We start from the raw sequence: 25,350 nt of genomic DNA, 5'->3' as shown, positions 1-25,350 counted from the left end.
GAAAACGGGGCTCTCCTGGTCAGGGGACAATAGTGGCCAAGTAACTGAGCAAAGGGCAGGACATCATCTGTTCTGGCTTGTCCATACAAGGGAGAAGCCACAATATCGAACTTGCTCCTCTCTTACATTCTTGGTAAGCACTTTCTGTCTTGGATTCTGAAGTAGTCTGAGGAAACTGCTTATTTGTGGGAGTAGTCCAAAAATCCATGTAGAAATTCCCTAAACTTTAAGTTTACTGTGAAAAGAATAAGTTATTATGCAAATATGACATACACATCTGTTTTTCATTGGGAAAAATAGTTTTCCTTCCTCCTCTCCCTTCCAAAAGACTCATGGGATATGGCTGCTATAGGGCTGCCCCAACAGTCATGTAACATCATGCTTAGCAAAGTGAAAAACCTTCAGCTGGGCTGACTCCATTTGATTTGTAGCTCTACAAAGGAAAACTGACCTAAAAGGAGTGCCTTTGGCAGAAGCTGACCAGGATGCTATGGGCATAGGGATCCCCATCACTGGAGGGGCCTTTAGAGAAGCCGGTATCTCACCTGAAGATCTCTGGTCATAGCCTTTGTCTTTAAGTCTACTTTGCATGAATACAGCCATTCTTGCTTTCTTGTGCTTACTGTTTTTATTACATATGTTTTATTTTACATCTGATTCCTTCCAACTTATTTGTGACACTATTTAAAAACATATCTCTTGTAGAAGACATATAGTTGAGCGCACTTTTTAAAATGCATTTTGATAATCTTTGTGTTTTAATTGGAGTGTTTTATCCATTAACATTTAATGGAATTATTGACATATCTGGATTGGGGTCTTTTATATTACTATTTACTTTCTTTTTGTCCCTTCTTCCCCTACCCCCATCCACCCCTTTCCTGCCTAAATATATTACTTTTTTAAGAAATTAATTTTCATTTATGTAATGGATTTTGGCTCTATCTTTTGCATTATATTTATAATGGCTGCTAGAACTTATGAAATACGCCTTCAACATTTCACTGTCTACTTATAATTAGTACTGTGTCACTTACATAAAACATGCACCTTTCCATGGTATAGTCCATGTGCTTCTAAAACCAATCTTTTATGCTAGTGATGTCACATATATGGCATCTACATATGTTATAAATCACATATTATATTCTATTTTTGGCTGTAAGCAGTTGTATGTATTCTTTAAAAAGTAAAAAAAATAATATTTAATATTTATCCACATGTTTACCATTCTCATCCTCTCCACTCCTTTTTTTGAGGTTTAAGGTCTTAGTGGATATTATTTCCCTTCAGCCTGATGTATTTCTTTTAGCATTTATTAAACAGTAGGTCTACTGGCAATAAATTGTTAGGGTTTTTTTTTGGTGTTGTTGTTTAATAGAAATGTCTTTATTTGCTATTATTTTTGAAGGATATGTTCACTGGTCACAGAATACAGAGTTGACAAATTTTAAAAGGATTTCATAGATATTGTTCTAATGTCTTATGATCACCATTGTTTCTGATGAGAAGTCCACAATAATTGGAATCATTGTTTCTTATATGTAATGTCCTTTTTATCTTAAATTGCCTTTAAAGTTTTCTCTTTATCTTTGGTGTTCAACATCTGACAAGACTATGCCTTGGTGTGGTTTTCTTTGTATTTATCCTGATTGGAATTCACTGAGGTTCTTGAATCTGCAGTTACAATTTTCATCAAATTGGGGAAGTTTTTGGTCATTATTTCTTCAAACATATGGACACATGCTTGCACACACACACACACACACACACACACACACACACAGATGGATGGACAGATAGACAGATATAGATATATTGCCCACTCTGTTCTTTTTCAGCATTCCATTTACCTACATGTTAGACCTTTTGATACTGTCCCATAGATCCCTCAGGCTGTTTATTTCTTTTTTCAATCTTTTTTCCCCTCTTTGTTCTATTGATTGGATGATTCTATTCATTTAGCTTCAGGTCATAAACTCTCCTGTCATCTCCAATCTGTTGTTAAATCCACCCAGTGAGCTTTCTATTTTAGATACTATCTCAAATTTTCTGTTTCTTATAAAAAAAATACATGGAAGCCCCAAAGAAAAGGAAAACACAACAGTCCAAAACCTTTGGGATGCAGCAAAGGCAGCCCTAAGAGGGAAGTATATTGCAATACAGGTCTACCTCAAGATGCAAGAAAAGTCTCAAATACAAAACCTAACCTTACACCTTAAGGAGCTAGCAAAGGAACAGCAAATAAAGCCTAAAGTCATCAGAAAAAGGAAATTAATAAAGATTGGAGCAGAAATAAACAACATAGAAACAATAACAAGTAGTAGAAAAGATCAATGAAATGAAGAGCTGGATTTTTGAAAGAATTAATAAATTGATAACCTCCTAGCTAGACTTATCAAAAAGAAAAGAGAAAGGACCCAAATGAAGTCACAAATGAGGAGAAGAAATCACAAGGAACACCACAGAAATACAATTATAAGAGAATATTATGGGGACACCTGGGTGGTTCAGGCAGTTAAGCATCTGACTCTTGGTTTTAGCTCAGGTCATGATCTCACGGTTCGTGGGTTCAAGCCTCACACTGGGCTCTGTGCTGACAGTACAGAGCCTGCTTTGGAGTCTCTGTCTCCCTCTCTCTCTGCCCCTACCCTGCATGCTCTCTCTCTCTCTCAAAAAAATTTTAAGAAGAGAATATTATGAAAAATTATATGCCAACAAACTGAACAATCTGGAAAGAATGGATACATTCCTAGAAACGTGTGAACTACCAAAACTGAAATAAGAAGAAATAGAAAACTTGAACATACTCATAACCAGCAAAGAAATTGGATCAGTAATGAAAAAATCTCCCAACAAAAGTCCAGGGCCAGATGGTTTCAGAGGGGAATTCTACCAAACATTTAAAGAAGAATTAATACCTATTCTTCTCAAACTGTAGAAAGAAAGAAAGAAAGAAAGAAAGAAAGAAAGAAAGAAAGAAAGAAAGGGAAGGAAAACTTCCAGACTCATTCTACAAGGCCAGCATTACCTTGATTCCAAAACCAGACAAAGACCCCACTAAAAAAGAGAATTACAGGTCAATATTCCTGATGAACATGGATGCAAAAATTCTCAACAAGATACTAGCAAATTGAATCCAACAGTACATTAAAATAGTCATTCACCATGATCAAGTGGGATTTATTCCTGGGCTGCAGTGTGGTTCAATATTCACAAATCAATCAATGTGATATACCACATTAATAAAAGAAAGGATAAGAACCATATGATCCTCTCAATAGATGTGGCAAAAACATTTGACAAAATAAAGCATCCATTCTTGATAAAAACTCTCAACAAAGTAGGTATAGAAGGAACATACCTCAACATCATAAAGCCATATATGAAAGACTCACAGCTAATATAATCCTCAATGGGGGAAAAATGAGAGCTTTACGTCACGGAAAAACAGTCCTTTTTCCTCAGGAACAGGACAGCGATGTCCACTCTCACCACTAATATGTAACATATAGTACTGATGGTCTTGGCCTCAGTAACCAGACAATAAAAATAAATGAAAGGCACCCAAGTCAGCAAGGCAGAAATCAGACTTTCACTATTTTCAGACGACATGATACTCTATGTAGAAAACCCCAAAGACTCCACACAAAAAAATTGCTAGAACTGAAACATGCATCTAGCAAAGTCATAGGATATAAAATCAATGTACAGAAATCTGTTGCATTTCTATACACCAATATTGAAGCATCAGAAAAAGATATCAAGAAATTAATCCTATTTATAACTGTACCAAAACCAATAAGATATCTAGTAATAAAACTAACCAAAGAGGTAAAAGATCTGTACTCTGAAAACTATAGAACACTTATGAAAAAAAATTGAGGACACAAAGAAATAGGAAGACATTCCATGCTCATGGATTGGAAGAACAAATATTGTTAAAATGTCTATACCACCCAAAGCAATCTACACATTTAATGCAATCCCTATTTTTTTTTTCAACGTTTATTTATTTTTGGGACAGAGAGAGACAGAGCATGAACGGGGGAGGGGGAGAGAGAGAGGGAGACACAGAATCAGGAACAGGCTCCAGGCTCTGAGCCATCAGTCCAGAGCCTGGCGCGGGGCTTGAACTCACGGACCGCGAGATCATGACCTGGCTGAAGTCGGACGCTTAACCGACTGCGCCACCCAGGCGCCCCATTGCAATCCCTATTAAAATACCAACTGGGGCACCTGGGTGGCTCAGTCGGTTAAGCATCCGACTTCGCCTCAGGTCATGATCTCACAGTTTGTGGATCTGAGCCCTGCGTAGGGCTCTGTGCTGACAGCTCGGAGCCTGGAGCCTGCTTCAGATTCTGTGCCTCCCTCTCTCTCTCTGCTGTCCCCCACTTGCACCTTCTCTCTCTCTCAAAAAATAAACAATAAAACAAAATAAAATAAAATACCAACAGCATTTTTCACAGTGCTAGTACAGACAATTCTAAAATTTGTATGGAACCACAAAAGACTCTGAATAGCCAAAGCAATCCTGGAAAAGAAAAACAAATTTGGAGGCATCATGTTTCCAGACTTCAAGCTATATTACAAAGTTTAGCCATCAAGACAGTATGGTACTGGCACAAAAACAGAACACATAGAACAGAATAGAAAACCCAGAAATGGATCCACAACTATATGGTAAAGTAATCTTTGATAAAGCTGGAAAGAATATCCAATGGAAAAAAGACAGTCTCTTCAACGAATGGTGTTGGGAATCCTGGACAGCAACATGCAAAAGAATGAAACTGGACCACTGTCTTCCACCAGACACAAAAAAGAAATTCAAAATGGATGAAAGATCTAAACGTTAGGATACCATCAAAATCCAAGAGAAGAGCACAGGGAGCAACCCCTTTGACCTCAGCCAGAGAAACTTCTTACTAGATATGGCTCTAGAGGCAAGGGAAACAAAAGCAAAAATAACTATTGGGACTTCATCAAGATAACAAGCTTCTGCACAGTGAAGGAAACAATCAACAAAATGAAAAAGCAGCCTACAGAATGGGAGAAGATATTTGCACATGACATATCTGATAAAGGGTCAGCATCCAAAATCTATAAAGAGCTTATCATACTCAACACCCAAAAAACAAATAATCCAGTGAAGAAATGGGCAGAAGGCATGAATAGACATTTCTCCAAAGAAGACATCCAGATAGCTAACAGACACATGAAAGGATGCTCTACATCACTCATCAGGGAAATAGGAATCAAAACCATGATGAGATACTACCTCACATCTGTCAGAATGGCTAAATTAATAACACAGGAAACAAGTGTTGGTGATGATGCGGAGAAAGGGGAATTCTCTTACACTGGAATGCAAACAGATGCAGCCACTCTGGAAAACAGTATGGAGATTCCTCAGAATGTTAAAAATAGAACTTCCCTATACTCCAGCAATTGCACTGCTAGGTATTTACCCAAAGGACACAAAATTACTGATTTGAAGGGGCACATGCACCCCAATATTTATGGCAACATTATCAACAATAGCCAAACTATGAAAGGAGCCCAAGTGTGCACTGATTAACGGATGAAGAATACACACACACACACACACACACACACACACACACACACACGGAATATTACTCTGCCATCAAGAAGAAAGAAATCTTGCCATTGGCAACAACATGGATGGAGGTAGAATGTATTATGCCAAGCAAAATAAGTCCATCAGAGAAAGACAAATACCATATGACTTAACTCATATGTGTAATTTAGAAAACAAAATGGATGAATAAATGCAAAGGGGAAAAAAGAGAAAGAGGGAAACAAACCAAAGGAGATTCTTTACAATAGAGAACAAAGAGGGTTGATGGAGGGAGGTGGGTAGGAGATGGGCTAAATGGGTGATGGGCATCACTTGTTGGGATAAGCACTGGGTGTTATATGTAAGTGACGAATCACTAAATTCTACTCCTGAAAACAACATTACACTATATGTTAACTAATGAGAATTTAAATAAAACTTTGGAGATGAAAAAAATTTGTTTCTTATAGTTTCTATTTTTCTGTTCTGAATTCATCATAGCAGTCATCATAGGCATATTTTCTTTCATGTCCATAAGCATAATTATAATAGTTGCTATAAAATTCTTATCTAGTGTTTGGGCCTTCTTAGAGCTGGTCTCCAGGGACTGCCTTTAGTTTTGAAACTTTCTTTCCTGTTTCTTCATATATCTGGTAATTTTGGGTTGCATCCTTGACCAAACAACAAGTAAATTTGGATTTAATCCTGGACATTGTGATGATATACTGTAGATTCTTATTCTGTCACGTTCCTCCAAAGACCATTGACGTTTTTGCTTTGTTGAACTTGACCGAAAATGCAAATTCTGTTTCCCTTGTGATGGGCAACAGCTGGAATCTGTTTGGTTTCTTTAGGCCTCAGGTTGGCTATCCATCCCACACATACATGGTTCAGGGGTGAGCGGATTTGGGCTAAGTTTATTCACAGAACTTGAGGGCTCTTTCTCTTCAGCTCTCTCTCTAGAAGAGAGAAGTTAAAAACTAGAAATTATTATTTCATTTTGCAGCTGCTGCGGTCACTGCACTCTGTTGTCTAGTTCTCATGTCATTGAGACCATAAATTTTCTATTTGGGTGTTAACCTGCCCAGCCCCCAGGGCAGTCTTCCTTCAGACTAAACGCAGTAAAACCCAGGAAACTCACCCAGTGCCATTCCCTTCTTTCCAGTGTTGATTCTCCAGTGACTGGTTAGTTGTTGTTGTTTTATAATATTTTGTCCAGAAGTTTTAGTTATAGCTGTTACTATAGCTGTTACTTATGGGAGGGCTGATGCAAAAATTACCAGCAGCAGAACTGTTCCATGAAAGTTTCACAAAAAGAGAATCAAATGTGGATAAAATTTCATTGTAAAAGGTATGAAGGTAAATACCTTTCATTGTAAAAAGGTATGATTTAACTTTCCCTATCCTTCAAATGGTTACTTTGTTGCCCCAACCTCACTTACTTTGTCCTGTTCTGTGGATTTAAAACACTTCTTATTTGAGCAATTAATTTTTCATATGTTAACGTAGTTTTGTTTCTTGACACCTTGCTTCTTCATTGCTCTATCTGGTGCTAGGACAATCTGTGCTAAAGTTGGTGTTGCAGTAAGACTGGCCAGAGAATAATTTGGTACAACTTTTCTTGAAAGCCATTTGATAATAGTATCAAGGGCCTTTGAAATGTTTTAACCCTTTGACCTAAATATTCCACTCCTGAGAATTCTCCTAAGGAAATCAGAATAGCAGCCAGATATTTATATACAAAAGTGTTCATCACAATGCCTTCATAATAATGGAAAAAACCCTCCCTAATTCCAATATTTAATAAAAGGGTATGATGTATCCAAAGAGGAGTATACTGTACTGTCATAAAGATATTTATGGATACTTTTGATATGAGAACTTGCTTTCAACTTATTCTTAGGTGGAAACACCAGAATATAAAACTATATATAGAATATAGTTTCAAGTATAAAACTTAAATATGAGCCAAAACATACCTGAAGGAAATACATCAATATATTGACAACAATTTCTCTGAGTAGTAGGATAACAGCTGATTCTCATTTCACTTTTGCAATGTTTTTCATTTTCTAAATTTTCAAGAATGGGAATGTATTACTTTTATACTTAATGAAATCAACATCACTCAACAAAACTACTGGGTTCTGAACATCTGGCTCAGTGATGCCAAGGAGTAATAGAGCTGCTAAGAGCCATAGAAAATGCATACTGAAGCTCTCTTATTTTTGCAAGGCAGCAAACTGAGGCACATTTACGAGGTGTTTTATCTGAGACCAGGGTGAAATCAAGCTCAGAATCCAAGTGATTTGATGCAGTTCTATAATTTCCTGTGATCTAAGCATTATTCAGGAAGGCTGTAGGCTCAGAAAGCAGGAACGTTTTGTTATGTGTGGCATATTTTGGCATTATTGGCTTTCTGGTCACTGTTCAAAATATGACACTAATTAGACCTGGGCCAGATGACTTATCTAGGCTCTTTCATCATTCCCTACATTTCCAACTGTGACCATCTATGTTATACATGTATGCCATAGACCCAAATGGGGTCTGGCCATGTAAGTTCACATGCTGAAAGAGAACACTTCGTGGTCTTAACATGTTGGTAACAATTAGACTCCTCTTGTTTGTATGCATATTACAGCTCACAAAGTATGCTGCAGATAGATGAGAAAGTGGCCATGAAGCCCGGGTCTTCTGGACGTTGAGTGGCAGATTTGTGTTACTCAGAACGTGTACCCTACTGAGGAGAGCCTAAGAGTGATAGCTTTGATTCTCTTCTTCCCTAAACCACGTTACCAATGCAGAAAAGTGGCAAAAAAGTGGGGAAGTCAGGCTGAAGGAATGACATTTCTGAGGAGAGACACATGGTCAGATTTTTGCAGAGTGCAATGGGAAGCAGTGACTTCCTTTGAATATAGCTGACGAAAGATTCTATGTTCAGAATTTGAACTCTGGGTAAATAGGAACCTGGGAATTCTCTGTAAGCAGTTTTCAGGGCCTTGATATGAGCAGCCATTTTGGTATAGGCCCAAGGAGCCACGAATATGAGAATCGGTGACCCAGGCAAATACGAGAATTTGACATAAAGCCCTGTCTGTGGTTCTTTTAGGGAAAAAAGGTGTGCATGTACATGCTTGCACTAATTGTTCAGCAGAAGCAGGCGAGTCCATTACAAAAGCCAAAGGCACACACGGATACTTGCGCTAGTCTCTTTCTCCTAGACTCCGCCAGCCTCACTGGGACAAGGCCGACTGAATCCATGAAACTGAACCCATGTGCTCACAAAGCGCCTCCCCTCCCCCTCGTGGAGTGCTCCGCCTACCCTACTGTTGGCCGAGATTGAGGCTCACGGGAATTGAGCGTCCTGCCTACGGCCAAACAACTATTGATGAGCTGCAGCTTTACTTGGCCCCTGAAAGCTGGGTGGACGTCAGAGGCTGCCAACTCGAGGCTAGAGGAAACCTCGCTCCCAAGGCAGGGTTTCAGACCCTCCCTTCCGGTTCTCATTTGCATTGGGTCCTCTGCACAAGGATCTCGTCGTACCGTACGGGCTTTTAGTTACGTCTTGTTGCACGATTACACTTACGTCGGGACCTTGCTTTTACGACAGGGTCCTCACAGGGGGACCTCAAGGACTTCATTTCTGTCGGGTTTCGCACTGCCGCTGGGCCCCAGCGGACGTCACGCCCTTACGACAGGTCCCTCCACCCCCCCCCCCCCGCGCCCCCCGTCCCCCGGGGCCGCACTTACGTCAGGGCCCGCTGCCGGGCGACGATGCAGTCCGGCTGGCCGCCACGGAACACCAGGCGGGCGTTGGACTGCACCCACAGCCAGCCGGCCTGCTTGGTGAGCAGCCGGAACACCGTGAGGCCGCTCTCGCCCGTCCTCATCACTGCAGAGAGAGCCTGCGCTCGCATCGGAGCTCGGACGCGCACCTGCCCTCCCTGGGAGCCCTCTGCAGGAGGGGGGACAGCAGGCGGGGGGGGGGGGGGGGAGGATTTGCCCCAGCCCCGCGGGGCGGGGTTGGGCCCTGAGGGCGCCTCCCGAACTCACTCCGCACGTGATTCTCGGCGCAGTGCATCATGTCAGCCGCGTGGATGAACTGGTAGCCCGATCCTTTCCTGCAGAGTTCGCTGTCGGTGTAACCCAGGACCACCTTGCCTCTGTGCAGAGGAGACACCGCACTCCTTTATGTTACGGCCTTGCTGTTCATCCCTCAAACTCCTAACAGTTCTCCGTTGCAGCCTTTTCTGCTTTGTGCCCACCCACCGAAGCGCCCAGGAGCGGTCTTCCCCAGGACACTCCAGGTCCGGCAAGGGTACCTCTCCTGCCACAGGGTTGGAGCAGGACCTTTAAGAGGCCTCCGCACTGACAGGATCGTCTCGGACACTTCTACCACACTTGTAATCCAAAATGCTGTTTAAGCCTGTGCTTACTTGTCTGCGCTGTGGAACAGGGGTCTCTGTCTGTACCTACAGTTACTCATGTGGGTGAACAAGTGAACTTTGGTTAAGGAGAAGTCCCACAGCTTTCATCAAAGGGCTCTGTGGCTCCCCAGCATGCTAAGGACCAGTCTTTGAGTAAGAAATAAAACGTGCATATTATAGTTGTAACAACACATTGAATCACTTGCTTTCTAGAATGTGTTCTAAGGGGCATGTTAATTGATTTCCCCAAGAAAGGTTCAGTGGTCAAATAAAATTTGGGAAAAGTTGGGTCAAACCCAACTAAATTAGATTTTTTATAGTGGGACTTCTTGGGGGTTCACGATGATTAGTTACTAGAAGTCTTTAAGAGGGAGAAAATTATCACTAAGGATTTGTTCTCTGCATCACACTAACCTAAACCCCATATTCCTACATGGAAGGTTTGCTACACCACCCCCATAAGCAGCATCTTTTAAACTAACATTACAGGACCTGTTTGGACAGGATTGGCCAGTTGTTCTTGCCTTGCCTTTGGTTCTAGATTCAGGATTTGGGCTAACTAGTAACTAGTAACTAGTGTCCAAGCACTCTTGGTTCCCTAGGAGTCACGATTTCTGGTCAGAGCGTTGTACCTGGAATCACAGGCTATAGGTGTGAAATCCAATTTGTGTTTTGTTTGGAAAAGAAATGTTTTGTTTTGGAGCTCCAGGATGGTGAGTGGCTGGCGAGGTGTTGCAATTGCAAACAGGGTGAGTTGAGGAGACATGAGGATGCCATCTTCTGATCTATTGTTCTGCCCAGGGAGGAGTTTCAGATGGCCATGGAAATTCAGCTCCTAGAAAAAGCAGACCCCAAATGTAATGAGAAGACAAAGGAGAAGAGGATGTGAAGTAGCTAAAACAGTTGATACAACTTTCCCTTTATGGAACTCAGAGGGTCCAGTGTCCTCCTTGTAGTTGAACAGGTAGGACTCCTCAGTATAGGTGTGTGCAGGCTTGGAGCCTTCTCATTCTGCTCTGCCCATCTGGCCCTGATCATTTTTCATGGCTTCTCCATCCTCCCTTAGGTCCTTGACCAACACAGCCTTTTTCATAGAGCCACAGAGTTGAATGAGCTGTGAGAGGGTGTACGATTCCAGGAATTGATAGGCACTTTTAGCTGATTTTGGGGATGAAGAAGGTGTATATTAACATCCTGAGTTCACCAGGAATCTCCACTTAGGACTGTACTGTAGGTAACAGGTGTAACTAAATATCAAGTAAACATGTCCCATATCTTAACCAGGCAGAGGAAAGTTCAAAAGACAACCTGGGATTCTGAAATGGCAGTGAGCTGAAGGCCAGATGGCCCTTCCTGGGATGGTGAGGAAGCCTGGCTCACCCCTTGGGCAGTGTTCCATCTGAGCAGAGCCATGCTCTGTTGTAGGAAGTTCCTGAGCCTGTAAGGATAGCGTGATTACCAGAAACCCAGAAGAGTTGTCCAGCAGGCAGCGGAACCGACAGACAAAACTTCTTTCCAGATAGGAGGGGTCCTCCAAGGGCTGATGCTGAAGGCTGTCAGTGGGGGTGCCACTAAGTGAGAGACAGTTCTCTCCAGGCAGAGCTGGGAAGACAGAAAAGTGAGGAAGCTCTACTAGAACACTCTTCACCACAGAGCCAAAATATTTGTAGCTCTGAAAGAAGCTGGTGGGTGGAGAGAATGTAGGATCATAAGCCCTGTGGCCCAGTGAACCTTGGCCTTGCCTGACAGGATGACCTTGATTAGCCACTCAAGCTGGCTTTACAGTGTCATGAGGATCAAGTTAAAAATGAGATGCTGTACATAACATACATATCCAGGAACCCTATCTGCTCTACTGTTGAAATACACCTTGGAACTAACCACTTGTCATCACTTATACCTCTATTGTGCTGGCCAGTCTCTCATCAGCTGGGCAGACCGTCTAGGTCGAGAACAGCACAGACCCTGAACCCAGACCTGTTGTATGAATCTGGGCAAGTTATTTAACAACTCTATTGGCCAAAATTTTCTTCTCTCTGTTTAAAGAAAGTTATTATGAGAACTACATTTATATATGTAAAGCACTTGGAATAGTGCCTGGCACATTGTAACCTTTATACATTGACTGTTACTCTTGTCATTTTTTTCTTTTCTTGTTTTAACTTTGCCATAGCCTTCTAACTGGTGTCCCTGCTTCTCCCCCTGCCCCTATAGTCTGTTCTCCATTCAGTAGCCAGAGTAACTTTAAAATATAGGTCAGATCATGTCAACTATCTGTTTAGAACTCTCCAGTGGCTTCCTACCTCAAAGTCTATAGTGGCCTGCACCCCTGCACCCCTTTCCCACTCAGTCACCTGCCAGTTTCCCATTCACTCTCTGTGCCCTTCTCAGTGTCCTCCTTGCCATTCCTCATCTATGCCAAGTCCACTTCTGCCTCAGGGACTTTGCACCCATGCTATTTCTTGCACCTGCACTGCCCTCCTCCATTTATCCGTAAAAAAGGATGCCACTTTGACTCGTTTTGGAGTGCTGGTTCAGCTTGCTCTCTTCCCTGTCCTAGGGGTTTGTATCCTTTGCAAAGGATAATAAAGGAAAAAACAAACTTTTGGGTTAAATACAAAAGTACCATTGCAGATTCATTAGAAAGTCAAAGAGGCAAAAACCAAATTTGTTATCTTTTGCTATAATTCTCAACCTGACAAGTATGATTATAGTTGTGCTAATGGTTTTGCCTTTGTCACATGAAAATTGATTTGTCTGGACTTTATTTTTCTGCAGAAGAATAAAGTGTAGCAGGCTAGGGAGGAACAAAGGCAGGTTTATGATCTGATAAATTTTACTACTTTTGTAATCTCCTTTAATAAAACCCCTAGCACATGGTACACCATCAATAAATGTTAGAACATATACACATGTATAAAGCACACATCAACTGGAATTTGGATTAGTTGGGTGGTCTTCAGATATCTTTCTTCCATGTTTATAGTACTGCATTAAAATTTTGCTTGTATTTTGAAAAAATTATGCATATATTTATAAATATGTAGGTAGACTTCTGTATGGTTTCTGCTACTACAGAGGTATAAGGGTATAAAAAGTATTTAAAAACATGAAATTAGATGCAAAATTCCAGGCTATCCATTGTTAAGGACATAATTCAAACTTGGCAGTGTCAGGCAGTGTACAAAAGTCTGAGCTTCACACTTATGTTCCCTTCTCTTTTGACCCTAGCTAGTCAACACGGACATGGGTGGAGACACAGAAACAGTCCGCACAGAGGTCCAAGCTCAGTGCTGAGGACAAAGTTCCTCCCTTCAATGAGCTGATAATCTTATGGGAAAGAAAAAAAGTGAAGTCCTATTTTGTGATAAGTAACTTTACCCTGCTGGATTTATGGCTAGTTAAGACAGAATCTTGTGCCGAATGTCTGAAGTAGGAGCAGGCTTTGAAGAGAGATGGACTAAAATCACAGCAGCCACAGCTGAATTGAGTTAAAGCTGTATCTTACGAATTTACACAACCATATATTATAGTCAGCCTTGTAAGTTTATTCTTGCTTAATATTTTTGGTTATCTACCACAAAAAGGATGTCGTTAGTGTGCAAATATTGGCACATGGATTCCCTTTTTTTTTCTAATTGAAGCCTCTGTTTGAGTATTTTATTTTTTTCTAACCATCCGTCACAACAAAGCACAGAAGAGCCTTTCTTTGCATCCTCTGTGGATGCATTAAATGTACTCTAAATCCTTGGAGAGGGGTCCTGTATCTGGATTTACAAAATGGCATTTACTTGTAAAGGACAGTATTGCCTTTTGCCTATGGTATCCCACCAGTTGGCAGAGTAACACGTTATGGCCATAATGGCCACCTAACTTGTATACTCACTAGATACACAAATATGAGTCCGTGCCAGCTTGATCATTGTTCAGAGGATGCACCTGCCTGGGCAAGTAGGATATTTCCTCCAGCATGAGTCTTATCACTCACCAACTGGGTCCATCTGGGCAAGCATCGCTCTCTTCATCTGAACATTCATTTGTTCAAGCAGCTAATGTTTACTTTGTCTCAGACACTGTTCCGGGCACTGGGAATACATCAGTGAACAAGATCATCAAAAATCCCTCCCTGCATCCTACTGGTAGTAAAATCAACAGGTACTCATGCCTCATGCATAGTTTCCAGTTCCTAGGAGGACCAGATGAGGTCACAGATATGAGATGTAGAGTCCTGGGCCAACGCACACTACCTGATTCGTGATTGCAGTCCTTCCTCCTCTCTTTCCCTCATATTCGTAGGACTTAGTGAGTGCTCGATCAGTGCTTAATGAAATCTACATCTGAGTGAGAAAGCCTGACTTCCTCATTAATTTCTTCCTCATGGAAGAAACACATGTATACCGTGTTGAAACACATGTAGAGGATTGATTTTGTATTTGCCCTTTTCCCCCCAAGCCTTCCTGACTTACGGTGGTTGTCCTGCTCTCCCTCTCTGCTGATAGGTGCTGCATCTGGAGGCCAGAGAAATTGGCTCTGGAACATGGCTCTATCCTCCTTGTGGATCAGCTCGAACACACTCTGATAGATGACATCTGACTGCAAAGACCAAGGGGCAGTGTCACACTCCAGGGGATGCTTCTTTCCTTCCTGAGGCCAGGTATGACCTGTTCACCTCCAATGAACCTAAGTCATGTCTAGCACCTCTGATCCTTCCAGGCATCGTGTACTCACCTGTCTTTTTCCCTCCCCATCCTGGGTCTGGTTGGTGCACTGTTTCTGTTTTCCTTCTCTGGTTTTGTACAGCCATCTTATCAGGCTGCTGCTGTCCCCAGACCCAGAAAACATCCATGAGGTGGGCACTCCCATGGTGTTGGAGGCCATGTCTGTATCCTCTCTTGAAAAGGGTGGCAGTGCTTGGGGTCAAGGGAGGAATGACTGTCTAGCAGACAAGTCACAGGTCATTAGCAGGGAGATGTCTGAGGTGGGGACACCCTTTGGAAGCTACTGAATAGCCCTGGAGAGTTGGCTTAAAGTTCTATGGAAGGAGAATGTTGAGCTCTTCTGGATAACAAAATTAAACTGGATTAGAACAAAAATCTCATTTCCAGGGAGAGCCAAGTTTGTTCTGTCATTTGTTGAAGGAGATGAGTGAATATAAATGCTAATGTATTTATACATTATATAATGTATTCACTCTAAAGAAATGGGCTCAGGGGCACTGCGGGCAGGGGGCTCAGTCAGTTGAGTGTCTGACTCTTGATTTCAGCTCAGGGCATGATCTCATAGTCGTGGGTTGGAGCCCTGTGCTGGGCTGAATGTGAAGCCTGCTTGGGATTCTCTCTCTCTCTTTGTCTACCCCTCCGCTGCTTGTTCTCTATCTCAAAATAACCAAGTAAACATAAAAAAAAAAAAAGGAAATGGGTTTGGCAATGTAGTGACTTGAATGTGAACAAAATTTAAGGTATCCTATCCCCATACAGATTTTGCAAATATTTTACACATAAGGAGAATGTTAAATTGTTTTCAAGCCAGTTTGCCTTGAGAAGTCTTACTGTATTCCTTGTAAATCAAGCAGGTTTAATTTTAAAAACGTAATAAGTCAGAGTGCCTGGGTGGCTCAGTCGGTTAAGCATCCAGCTTCAGCTCAGGTCATGATCTCATGGTTCATGGGTTTGAGCCCCATGTCGGGCTCTGTGCTGACAGCACTGAGCCTGGAGCCTGCTTCAGATTCTGTGTCTCTGTCTCTCTCTGCCCCTCTCCCACTCATTTTCTCTCTGTCTCTCTCTCTCTCTCTGACAAAAATAAACATTAAAAAAGTAAGAAATGTAATGAGTGTCTCTACTGTTGCTTGTAGTGAATAATTTATTAAGTTATGTTTTATTTGAGTATAGTTTGGGATTATTCTTGATCTTCTGAGAGGAATTAAGTGCAGCTGAAAGTTTTCTGTCAGCAATAAAAAGTTTTTCTGGCCCAAATTCTACCCCAGATAAGTTATTCTTCTTCACTCTTCCCCTGCATCTCTGAACCCACAGAAAGCATGATCTTCAGAAACCTGTTGTATATAACCATTTTCTGCACTAAATTCAGGGAAAATGAACTTTTCAGGAGCATATCCATCCCAGCACATGGCATGGTGATAAATATTTACAAGCGTCTGGCTTAGCTGATGAAAGGACAGAGACATTGTATGGGCCTCCAGGCTGGAAGGAGGTGAAGGGCCAATGGTATGAAGATTGGAGGGGAAATAACAGAGATGGCAGCATGGGGGCTGAAGCCAAGGGAGGTGGGCTTCCAGGGGACCACCAGGGCAAAACAGAACAGACAGCATGGAGGAATGCAACAGTGCTCTGACAGTGCCCAGCACCCGACACATCCGTGCTCCCTGCTTCTACCTGGTCGAACTCTAAAAGCCATACACAGCACTGGTGTGGGAGAGCTGTGCACAGAGGCAGAGGCCACAGGCAGTGACCCTGACTTCTCTCCTGTTCACCCACATTGCTGTCATTCTGTCTGCAGCTCTTTTCACTGCCCCTGGAGGTTCTGAACTGGAAAGCATCACAGCAGGGCAGCCCTGCCTCCCCTAACCACACTGCACAGAGAAACCCATTGCATTTCTTGGATATGAAGGGCTTTAGCCAAGTTTATTTTTTTCTTTCTTTTGTAAAGTCTTCTTATAAGGGTCCCTATCTCTGAACCCTCCCTCACATCACGTTTGTCCTCAGCAAGGGCAAGGAGGCAGAAAGTTTGATGCTGACAGTGTAGGTGTGGCAAGCACTCAGGCCTCAGGTCTGTCTTTGACAAATAAAACTCTTTCTCAGATTCTCAGCTGAAAACCAGATACAGCATAATGGTACTGACTGACATTTTTTCTAAAGGAAAGGTGAAAAGACCGTAAAACTTCTCAGCAGTGTCTTTTCATCACAAGTGAGGCGTAAGTCCAGAGCTGGTGTGGGGTATGCTGCGCACATCCATGAGTGCAAGGTGGGCATGGGAATATGTGAGGAGTGGAGATGGAGGGATTTTGAGTCTTCCTATTGCCTTGATTTCAGAAAACCTTCTGTTGCTATGGCATTTTATGAACCCCTTACACTGCGTGGTATTCTTGGTGAGCAATGCACTTGCACAAGCATTGCTGTTTTTCAGTCTGCATGGCAGTTGTGTGGAGCATGGAATGTCTTCCCTCAGCATCAGCAATGAAAATGCCCTTCAGGTCTCCAGCTGCAGGGAGTATAACTGAGACACGTCCCAGCTGCTGCCCACTAAAATCCACTGTGGCAGCAACTGTAAGGCAGGCCTGCTCCTGGGAGATGGGACTTCTCTGATGGGCAACTTGGCCATGAGGGCTCCCCTTTGGCCTGTTCAGCTTCCTGAGAGCTGTACAGTTGGCTAAGTCTCCTTGCCAGGGTCAGGTCAGAATTTTTAGGACATACAATTTTTACACCCTTGCAGGAACTTCAGAAAATGGGACAAACTAAATGCTGGGATGGCTCTTAGAGGCTGGAAAAAGCCAGTGGTCAGTGAGAGGGTAATACCGGAGTTGTCCTGGCAGTTGGCAGAGAAAGGGACAAAAAGGCTGAGTGAAATGGGTGTGGTGGAATGAATGCAATTCATCAGTTCAGAAGACCCACCAGAGATTGCATACCATGTGTGGGCCCAGGGACATACCACACACCAAGGCCTACAGGAGTGCACTACTGGAGGGGCCCCATCATAAGAAATTTGGTATTAAGGTGACTGTTCTTTTAAGGTCAGGGCTGATGGTAAGAGAGGAAGACACTGGGGTGGGCTCATGAATGTCCATTGGGATGATGGAGCCCTGAAGTAAGAGAGGTCAGATGGCAGCAATTACTGACCAAGCCTGTAGGCTTCAATTACAGTGGTGGCCAGCAAGGTAGAAGAAATAATCAAGGGGGCTTGGACCATAGGGAGTTGTGGAGATGGTTAATAGAGCATGGCATCCCAAGGGGCAAAAGAGATGGGCAGCCAACAACGATGCTGCTTAACATCTACAATTAAAGGCAACAAAGGAGGGTCAGTAGGCTGGGGGCTGTTACCTTGATGAAAAATGACAATCCTTTGCTCAGTTTCTGGACCTGAGACAAATTTCAGATCTGAAATCCACTGGCTGAAGAGGGGGCATGGTCCCTAGGAGGAAGGGCCCTACAATGCCATGGTAAGATATTGACCATACCTTCTATCCAACAGCACCACTGTCCATGACCTCCTTGAGATATGTATGATATTGCATGTGATTTACTATCTTGACTGGAGTCAGTTTGGGGGTAGGTTCAGGTAGTTTCAGGTAGTTTCAGGGGTTTCCCCTTGGCCGTTTATATTTCGATATATCTCACTCCATGGGCCAAGGACCCAGTCTGGGGGTTACACCAGCTGTCAACTAGATTGATTCCAATTACATGCTTATGGAATGGGTAAATGACCACTGGGTGGGTCCTGACACTTTGCGGGTTTGATGTGAGCCAGACTTTAGCTGGCACTTCAGGTATTATCTGGCCCCCATGGGCCTTCACCCTGATGTGAGGACCATGACGGCACTGGATACCGGGACTCAGACCCTTCAGTAGTGAAGGTTTGCATCACACCTCTAGCTAAGCCATCAAGGTGTGCTGAGGTGATGGCTGAGGGTGAGAAGAATTCAGAATGGAGAGCAGAGGAGTTCCAGGTACTACCCTGAGACCAGCTGGAGTTTGTCCCACTCACCTCTCTTTTTTGAGGTTCCCCCAGGGAGAGAGGCTCATAGTAACCAAGGAGGATTTGCTCCGCAAACCCTGGTGGAGGAGTAGACTTGTGAAGCACAAGAAGTGAGTGTGATGGCCATGATAATGTGCCTCTTAGGTTTCTGACTGAGGTTATTGTAAGGTTGCCTCTCTTTGATGTACCACTTGTTTGTGCTGGGGCCACAATTCCTATGGATTGCCCCCAGCCAGTGACTAAGCATGGTAGGGACACCAAGGCAGGCCTGTTCCTGGGAGAAGAGGAGCTTGCCTGCCGCATGACTTTGGATTGAGGATGTCCCACTGGCCCTGCACTGCAGTAGAAGACTCTTCCACCCACCCCCATTCCTTCCTGGTCTCTTGCCCAAGGGACAGACCTGCTTTCCCCAACCCCTGCTCCCTCTTGGGTCCTCCCAGGATTTTCTCCTGAGAAATCTCTTGTTCATCTCATCCTACCTTGGCATCTGCTTCTCAGAGGATATGGGTTACCATGCCCTCCACTGGATGAAAGAAGCCAGTGCTCTAGGAAGGCTCAGTCAAAGACATATGACGTACATGTGTGGGACTGAGATGGAGACCCAGGTCTTCAAAATTCCATTACAGCCCCATGTAGACAAGCATTACATGGCCCTGCCTCACCCCCTAGATTTGCCAAACTCTTCAACTGAAAAATAAAACCACTCACTTGATGAAATCCCAAGTAGTCCTGGACCGTGGGAGAGACGTATAAAACATAGCCATCCTCTGTAACTGCCATGAGGAAGCCGTTGAGGGCCTGGGGAGAGGCAGAGAAGAGTTAGTTCAGATTTTTCCTCATTTCTGTCTTGTGGAGCTCCCGAGGGCTAGGATCAGGGTTGTTAGGTGTTTCTGTGAGCTTTCTTTTGGTGCCACTCATACCCTGAATGGTCACTTTTAAAGCAGGGCCTGGGATATCTGGTTACTCATATCTGCTGACTCATGCCAGCTCCCAAAAGAAGGCACAGTGTGTGTGTGTGTGTGTGTGTGTGTGTGTGTGTGTGTGGCATCAAAGTACAGCCAAATTCCAGCTTCAGTCTATTGAGAACACTGCAAACTGAATTAAACAAATACACATGCACATGGGCTGTTTTCCCCTCTGCATCTCTGTTGTGGGTCCCACCCTTTGGTTACACAAATCCATTGAAGTCTTCTCATCTGTAGTGGACGACAAAACTGCTCCTTGTTGTCTATCAGCTGAGGCTGCATGTTGGTCTCACCCCAACAGGTGGCTAAAAAAAGTGCTTATTGATCCTCCAACCCCTTCTGGGAGCCACCCTATTAGAAACTTGCAAAGTATACATTTTTAACCATTTCCTCAGCAGATCCTAAGGAGGCATCCAATCTTAGGACATAGTTTTGGTTGTGACTGAGATGCATTTTAATTTTAAGCTTTCAGTTAGAAACATTTTTCTATACTTATGTCAGGGAAACATATACCTGTAGTTTAAAGCCACTCCCCATCCCCAACATTTCCAGGTACAAATTACAAACAAATGCTCATTAGGAAAACTGTATTTATTTAGCGGTATTTATTGAACACACATGTTCCCAAATCTAAGCCCAAACCAAATGTGACAAACAGCCATTGACCTCCAGGAGAAAAGAATTTACATGGGAGACAGGCTCAGTGGGGAGCACAGAGAACAAACAACACAATGCAGCCTGCTGTGCATTTCACAGCAAGATGTAGGGGATTTGGGGGTCTAGAGTTCACAGAGGAAGGTGGGATCTGGGCCCTGGCAAGAAGCCAGAGCTTGGCCTCAAGACTGCAGGTGGTTTAGCTTGAAGGAAAAGAGCATTCCTGGGATGGGGTGTTGGGGGGGCACGGCAGGACGTATGTGCCAAGTTTAAGGTGCTGAGTGACTTCCATGTACTGACCATAGAAGAAAGTGTAAGAAGGTGAGTATCAAAATTTTTTCAGAAGTTATTTATGATGGTGTGATTTTTGCCTATGTTTATAATTTTCAAATATGAATAAGCTCATTTTTTTAAAGAATATGAACACATGAGCTTGTGGATGGGAAGAGATGTGCCTGGAAGAGGCACTAACCTTGTGTGGTGGGAATAGACAGGACTTCACAATATTTCATCTCAAAATATCCCATTTTTCCTGCTGTCTGGTCCCCATGGTGGGGACTCTGAGAACCCTGAGAACCCTGCACGCCTTGGGAAGAGGTGATTTAACAAAAAAATGGAGGACCCTTCCTGACATTTTTGTTTCAAAGGCCAAGTTCTCAGGCATCAACAAAGGAAAGACTTAATGGGTCAGTCAAGACAAGAGCCTGGCCAGTGCTGGATGACAGGACATCAGCACAGCTCCCTGCCCGTGAGACTTGAGAGGGCCTCCAGTCTATGTGAGTTAAGATTCAAGAGAGAAGTGAAGAGAGCTTATATGCTGGGAGGTCCTGAGAAAGCTCAGGAGGGTGGGCATGAGGGCTCTTCTCCCCCATGGAGGATGGCAGAAACCCCAGATAGATTTGAGGTTTGAGGGGCTTTAGAGAAGATATTTTTTATGTTTCTGCACACTTAGGGGTTCTGAGGAAACCTTACTGAGACCTGGGAACATGGGGTCATCCTAGGTTGTAAAAATGTAGACAATGGTCTTATTGTTACCATAGAAAAGTTTATTTACATTGCAAATGGTTAGAGTAAGAACTCATGAACCTTTCCAAGGCTTTTATCCTTCTTTTCAGGAGGGGAGGGTAACAGCTTGTGTTTAATTTTTTTTCTATTTTTAAAAAATTTGATTTAATTAGTTTATATCCAAGTTAGTTAGCATATAGTGTAACAGTGATTTCAGGAGTATATTCCTTAATGCCCCTTACCCATTTAGTCCATCCCCCCCTCCCACAACCCCTCCTGCAACCCTGTGTTCATTCTCCATATTTAAGAGTCTCTTATGTTTTGTCCCCCTCCCTGTTTTTATATTATTTTTGCTTCCCTTCCCTTCCCTTCCCTTCCCTTCCCTTCCCTTCCCTTATAAAGTCCTCATATGAGTGAAATCATATGATATTTTTCTTTCTCTAACTGACTATTTTCATTTAGCATAATACCCTCCAGTTCCATCCATGTACTTGCAAATGGCAAGATTTCATTCTTTTTGATTGCTGAGTACTACTCCATTGTATATATATACCACATCTTCTTTATCCATTCATCCATTGATGGACATTTGGACTCTTTCTGTACTTTGGCTATTGTTGATAGTGCTGCTATAAACATTGCGGTGCATGTGTCCCTTCGAAACAGCATACCTGTATCCCTTGGATAAATACCTAGTAGTGCAATTGCTGGGTTGTGGGGTAGTTCTATTTTCAATTTTTTGCATTCCCACAAGCAGTGCAAACATCTTTGCCAACATCTGTTGTTGCTGGAGTTAATGTTAGCCATTCTGACAGGTGTGAGGCGGTATCTCATTGTGGTTTTGATTTTTATTTTCTTGGTGGTGAATGATGTTGATCATTTTTTCATCGTCGGTTGGCCATCTGGATGTCTTCTTTGGAGAAGTGTCTATTCATGCCTTTTGCCCATTTCTCCACTGGATTATTTGTTTTTTGGGTGTTGAGTTTGTTAAGTTCTTTATAGATTTTGGACACTAACCGTTTATCTGATATGTTGTTTGCAAATATCTTTTCCCATTCCGTCGGTTGCCTTTTAGTTTTGTTGATTGTTTCCTTCACTGTGCAGAAGCTTTTTATTTTGATGAGGTCCCAATAGTTCATTTTTGCTTTTGTTTGCTTTTGTAAGAAGTTGCTGCGGCCAAGATAAAAGAGGTTTTTGCCTGCTTTCTCCTCGAGGATTGTGATGGCCTCCTGTCCTACATTTAGGTCTTTCATCCGTTTTGAGTTTATTTTTGTGTATGGTATAAGAAAGTGGTTCAGGTTCATTTTTCTGCATGTCACAGTCCAGTTTCCCCAGCACCACTTGCTGAAGAGACTGTCTTTATTCCATTGGATATTCTTTCCTGCTTTGTCAAAGATTAGTTGGCCATATGTTTGTGGGTCCGTTTCTGGGCTCTCTATTCTGTTCCATTGATCTGAGTGTCTTTTGTGCCAGTACCATACTGTCTTGATGATTACAACTGTGTAGTATACGTCAAAGTCCGGGATTGTGATGCCTCCTGCTTTGGTTTTCCTTTTCAAGATTGCTTTGGCTATTTGGGGTCTTTTCTGGTTCCATACAAATTTTAGGATTGTTTGTTGTAGCTCTGTGAACAATGCTGGTGTTATTTTGATAGGGATTGCATTGAATATGTAGATTGCTTTGGGTAGTATTGACATTTTAACAATATTTGTTCTTCCTATCCAGGAGCATGGAATATTTTTCCATTTTTTTTGTGTCTTCTTCAATTTCTTTCATAAGTTTTCTATAGTTTTCAGTGTATAGGTTTTTCACCTCTTTGGTTAGATTTATTCCTAGATATTTTATGGTTTTTGGTGCAATTGTAAATGGGATAGATTCCTTGATTTCTCTTTATGTTGCTTCATTGTTGGTGTATAGGAATGCAACCGATTTGTGTACATTGATTTTATATCCTGCAACTTTGCTGAATTCATGGATCAGTTCTAGCAATTTTGGTGGAATCTTTTGGGTTTTCCATGCAGAGTATCATGTCATTTGTGAAGAGTGAAAGTTTTACCTCCTCCTGGCTGATTTGGATGCCTTTTATTTCTTTGTGTTGTCTGGTTGCAGAGGCTAAGACTTCCAATACTATGTTGAATAACAGTGGCGAGAATGGACATCCTTGTCTTGTTCCTGACCTTAGGAGGAAAGCTCTCAGTTTTTCCCCATTGAGGATGATATTAGCATTGGGTCATTCATATATGGCTTTTATGATCTCCAGGTATGATCCTTCTATCCCTACTTTCTTGAGGGTTTTTATCAAGAAATGATGCTGTATTTTGTCAAATGCTTTCTCTGCATCTATTGAGAGGATCATGTGGTTCTTGTCCTTTCTTTATTGATGTGATGAATCACACTGATTGTTTTCTGGATATTGAACCAGCCCTGCATCCCAGGTATAAATCCCACTTGGTCATGGTGCATACTTTTTAAAATGTATTGTTGGATCTGGTTGGCTAATATCTTGTTGAGGATTTTTGCATCCATTTTCATCAGGGAAATTGGTCTGTAGTTCTCCTTTTAGTGGGGTCTCTGTCTGGTTTTGGAATCAAGGTAATGTTGGCTTCATAGAAAGAGTTTGGAAGTTTTCCTTCCATTTCTACTTTTTGGAACACCTTCAAGAGAATAGGTGTTAACTCTTCCTTAAATGTTTGGTAGAATTCCCCTTGAAAGCCATCTGGCCCTGGACTCTTGTTTTGGGGAGATTTTTGATTATTAATTCGATTTCCTTACTGGTTATGTGTCTGTTCAAATTTTCTATTTCTTCCTGTTTCAGTTTTGGTAGTGTATATGTTTCTAGGAATTTGTCCATTTCTTCCAGATTGCCCAACTTATTGGCGTATAATTGCTCTTAATATTCTCTTATTATTGTTTTTATTTCTGCTGCGTTGGTTGTGATCTCTCCTCTTTAATTCTTGATTCTATTTACTTGGGTCCTTTCCTTTTTCTTTTTGATCAAACTGGCTAGTGGTTTACCAATTTTGTTAATTCTTTCAAAGAACCAGCTTCTGGTTTCATTGATCTGTTCTACTGTGTTTTTGGTTTTGATAGCATTAATTTCTGCTCTGATCTTTATTATTTCCTGTCTGCTGCTGGTTTTGGGTGTTATTTGCTGTTCATTTTCCAGCTCTTTAAGGTGTAAGGTTAGGTTGTGTATCTGAGACCTTTCTTCCTTCTTTAGGAAGGTGTGGATTGCTATATAGTTTCCTCTTATGACTGCCTTTGCTGCATCCCAGAGGTTTTGGGCTGTGGTGTTATCATTTTCATCGGCTTCCATGTACTTTTTAATTTCCTCTTTAACTTCTTGGTTAGCCCATTCGTTCTTTAGTAGGATGTTCTTCAGTCTCCAAGTATTTGTTACCTTTCCAAATTTTTTCTTATGGTTGATTTCGAGGTTCATAGCGTTGTGGTCTGAAAATATGCACGGTATGATCTCAATCTTTTTGTACTTACTTAGGGCTGATTTGTGTCCCAGTATGTGGTCTGTTTTGGAGAATGTTCCATATGCACTGGAGAAGAATGTATATTCTGCTGCTTTAGGATGAAATGTTCTGAATATATCTGTTAAGTCCATCTGGTCCAGTGTGTCACTCAAAGCCATTGTTTCCTTGTTGATTTTCTAATTAGATCATCTGTCCATTGCTGTTAGTGGGGTGTTGAAGTCCCCTAGTATTATGGTATTATTATCAATGAGTTTATGTTTGTGATTAATTGATTTATACATTTGACTGCTTCCACATTATAGCATAAATGTTTATAATTGTTAGTTCTTCTTTGTGGATAAACCCCTAATTATGATATAATGCCCTTTTCATCTCTTGTTACAGTCTTTATTTTAAAGTCTAGATTGTCTGATATAAGTATGGCTACTCTGGCTTTCTTTTGTTGACAATTAGCATGATAGATGGTTCTCCATCCCCTTACTTTCAATCTGAAGGTGTCTTTAGGTCTGAAGTGGGTCTCTTGTAAA

At 42.1% G+C, this 25,350-nt stretch overlaps 1 protein-coding gene across 2 annotated transcripts in view; it reads right to left on the bottom strand.

The window, feature by feature from the left end:
* LOC125159062 (aryl hydrocarbon receptor-like) overlaps positions 1-25,350 on the bottom strand; it is a 64,341-nt gene that overhangs the window by 3,821 nt on the left and 35,170 nt on the right. The window contains exons 4-10 of one of the 2 annotated variants that reach the window (XM_047846894.1): positions 19,426-19,515; positions 14,478-14,604; positions 11,471-11,613; positions 10,644-10,846; positions 9,638-9,747; positions 9,335-9,476; positions 6,155-6,540 (exon numbers count right to left, since the gene is read on the bottom strand). In XM_047846894.1, the coding sequence (XP_047702850.1) occupies positions 6,432-6,540; positions 9,335-9,476; positions 9,638-9,747; positions 10,644-10,846; positions 11,471-11,613; positions 14,478-14,604; positions 19,426-19,515 (924 nt within the window). In that variant the 3' untranslated portion in view covers positions 6,155-6,431. Of the gene's footprint in view, positions 1-6,154; positions 6,541-9,334; positions 9,477-9,637; positions 9,748-10,643; positions 10,847-11,470; positions 11,614-14,477; positions 14,605-19,425; positions 19,516-25,350 lie in introns of those variants that run through there. The other variant, XM_047846893.1, reaches the window with a different exon arrangement.

Source organism: Prionailurus viverrinus, unplaced genomic scaffold (assembly GCF_022837055.1).
Source record: "Prionailurus viverrinus isolate Anna unplaced genomic scaffold, UM_Priviv_1.0 scaffold_42, whole genome shotgun sequence".
In the NCBI taxonomy this organism is placed as follows: domain Eukaryota; kingdom Metazoa; phylum Chordata; class Mammalia; order Carnivora; family Felidae; genus Prionailurus; species Prionailurus viverrinus.
The sequence above is the reverse complement of the archived record's forward strand: the minus strand, read 5'-3'. Positions and strand labels throughout refer to the sequence as shown.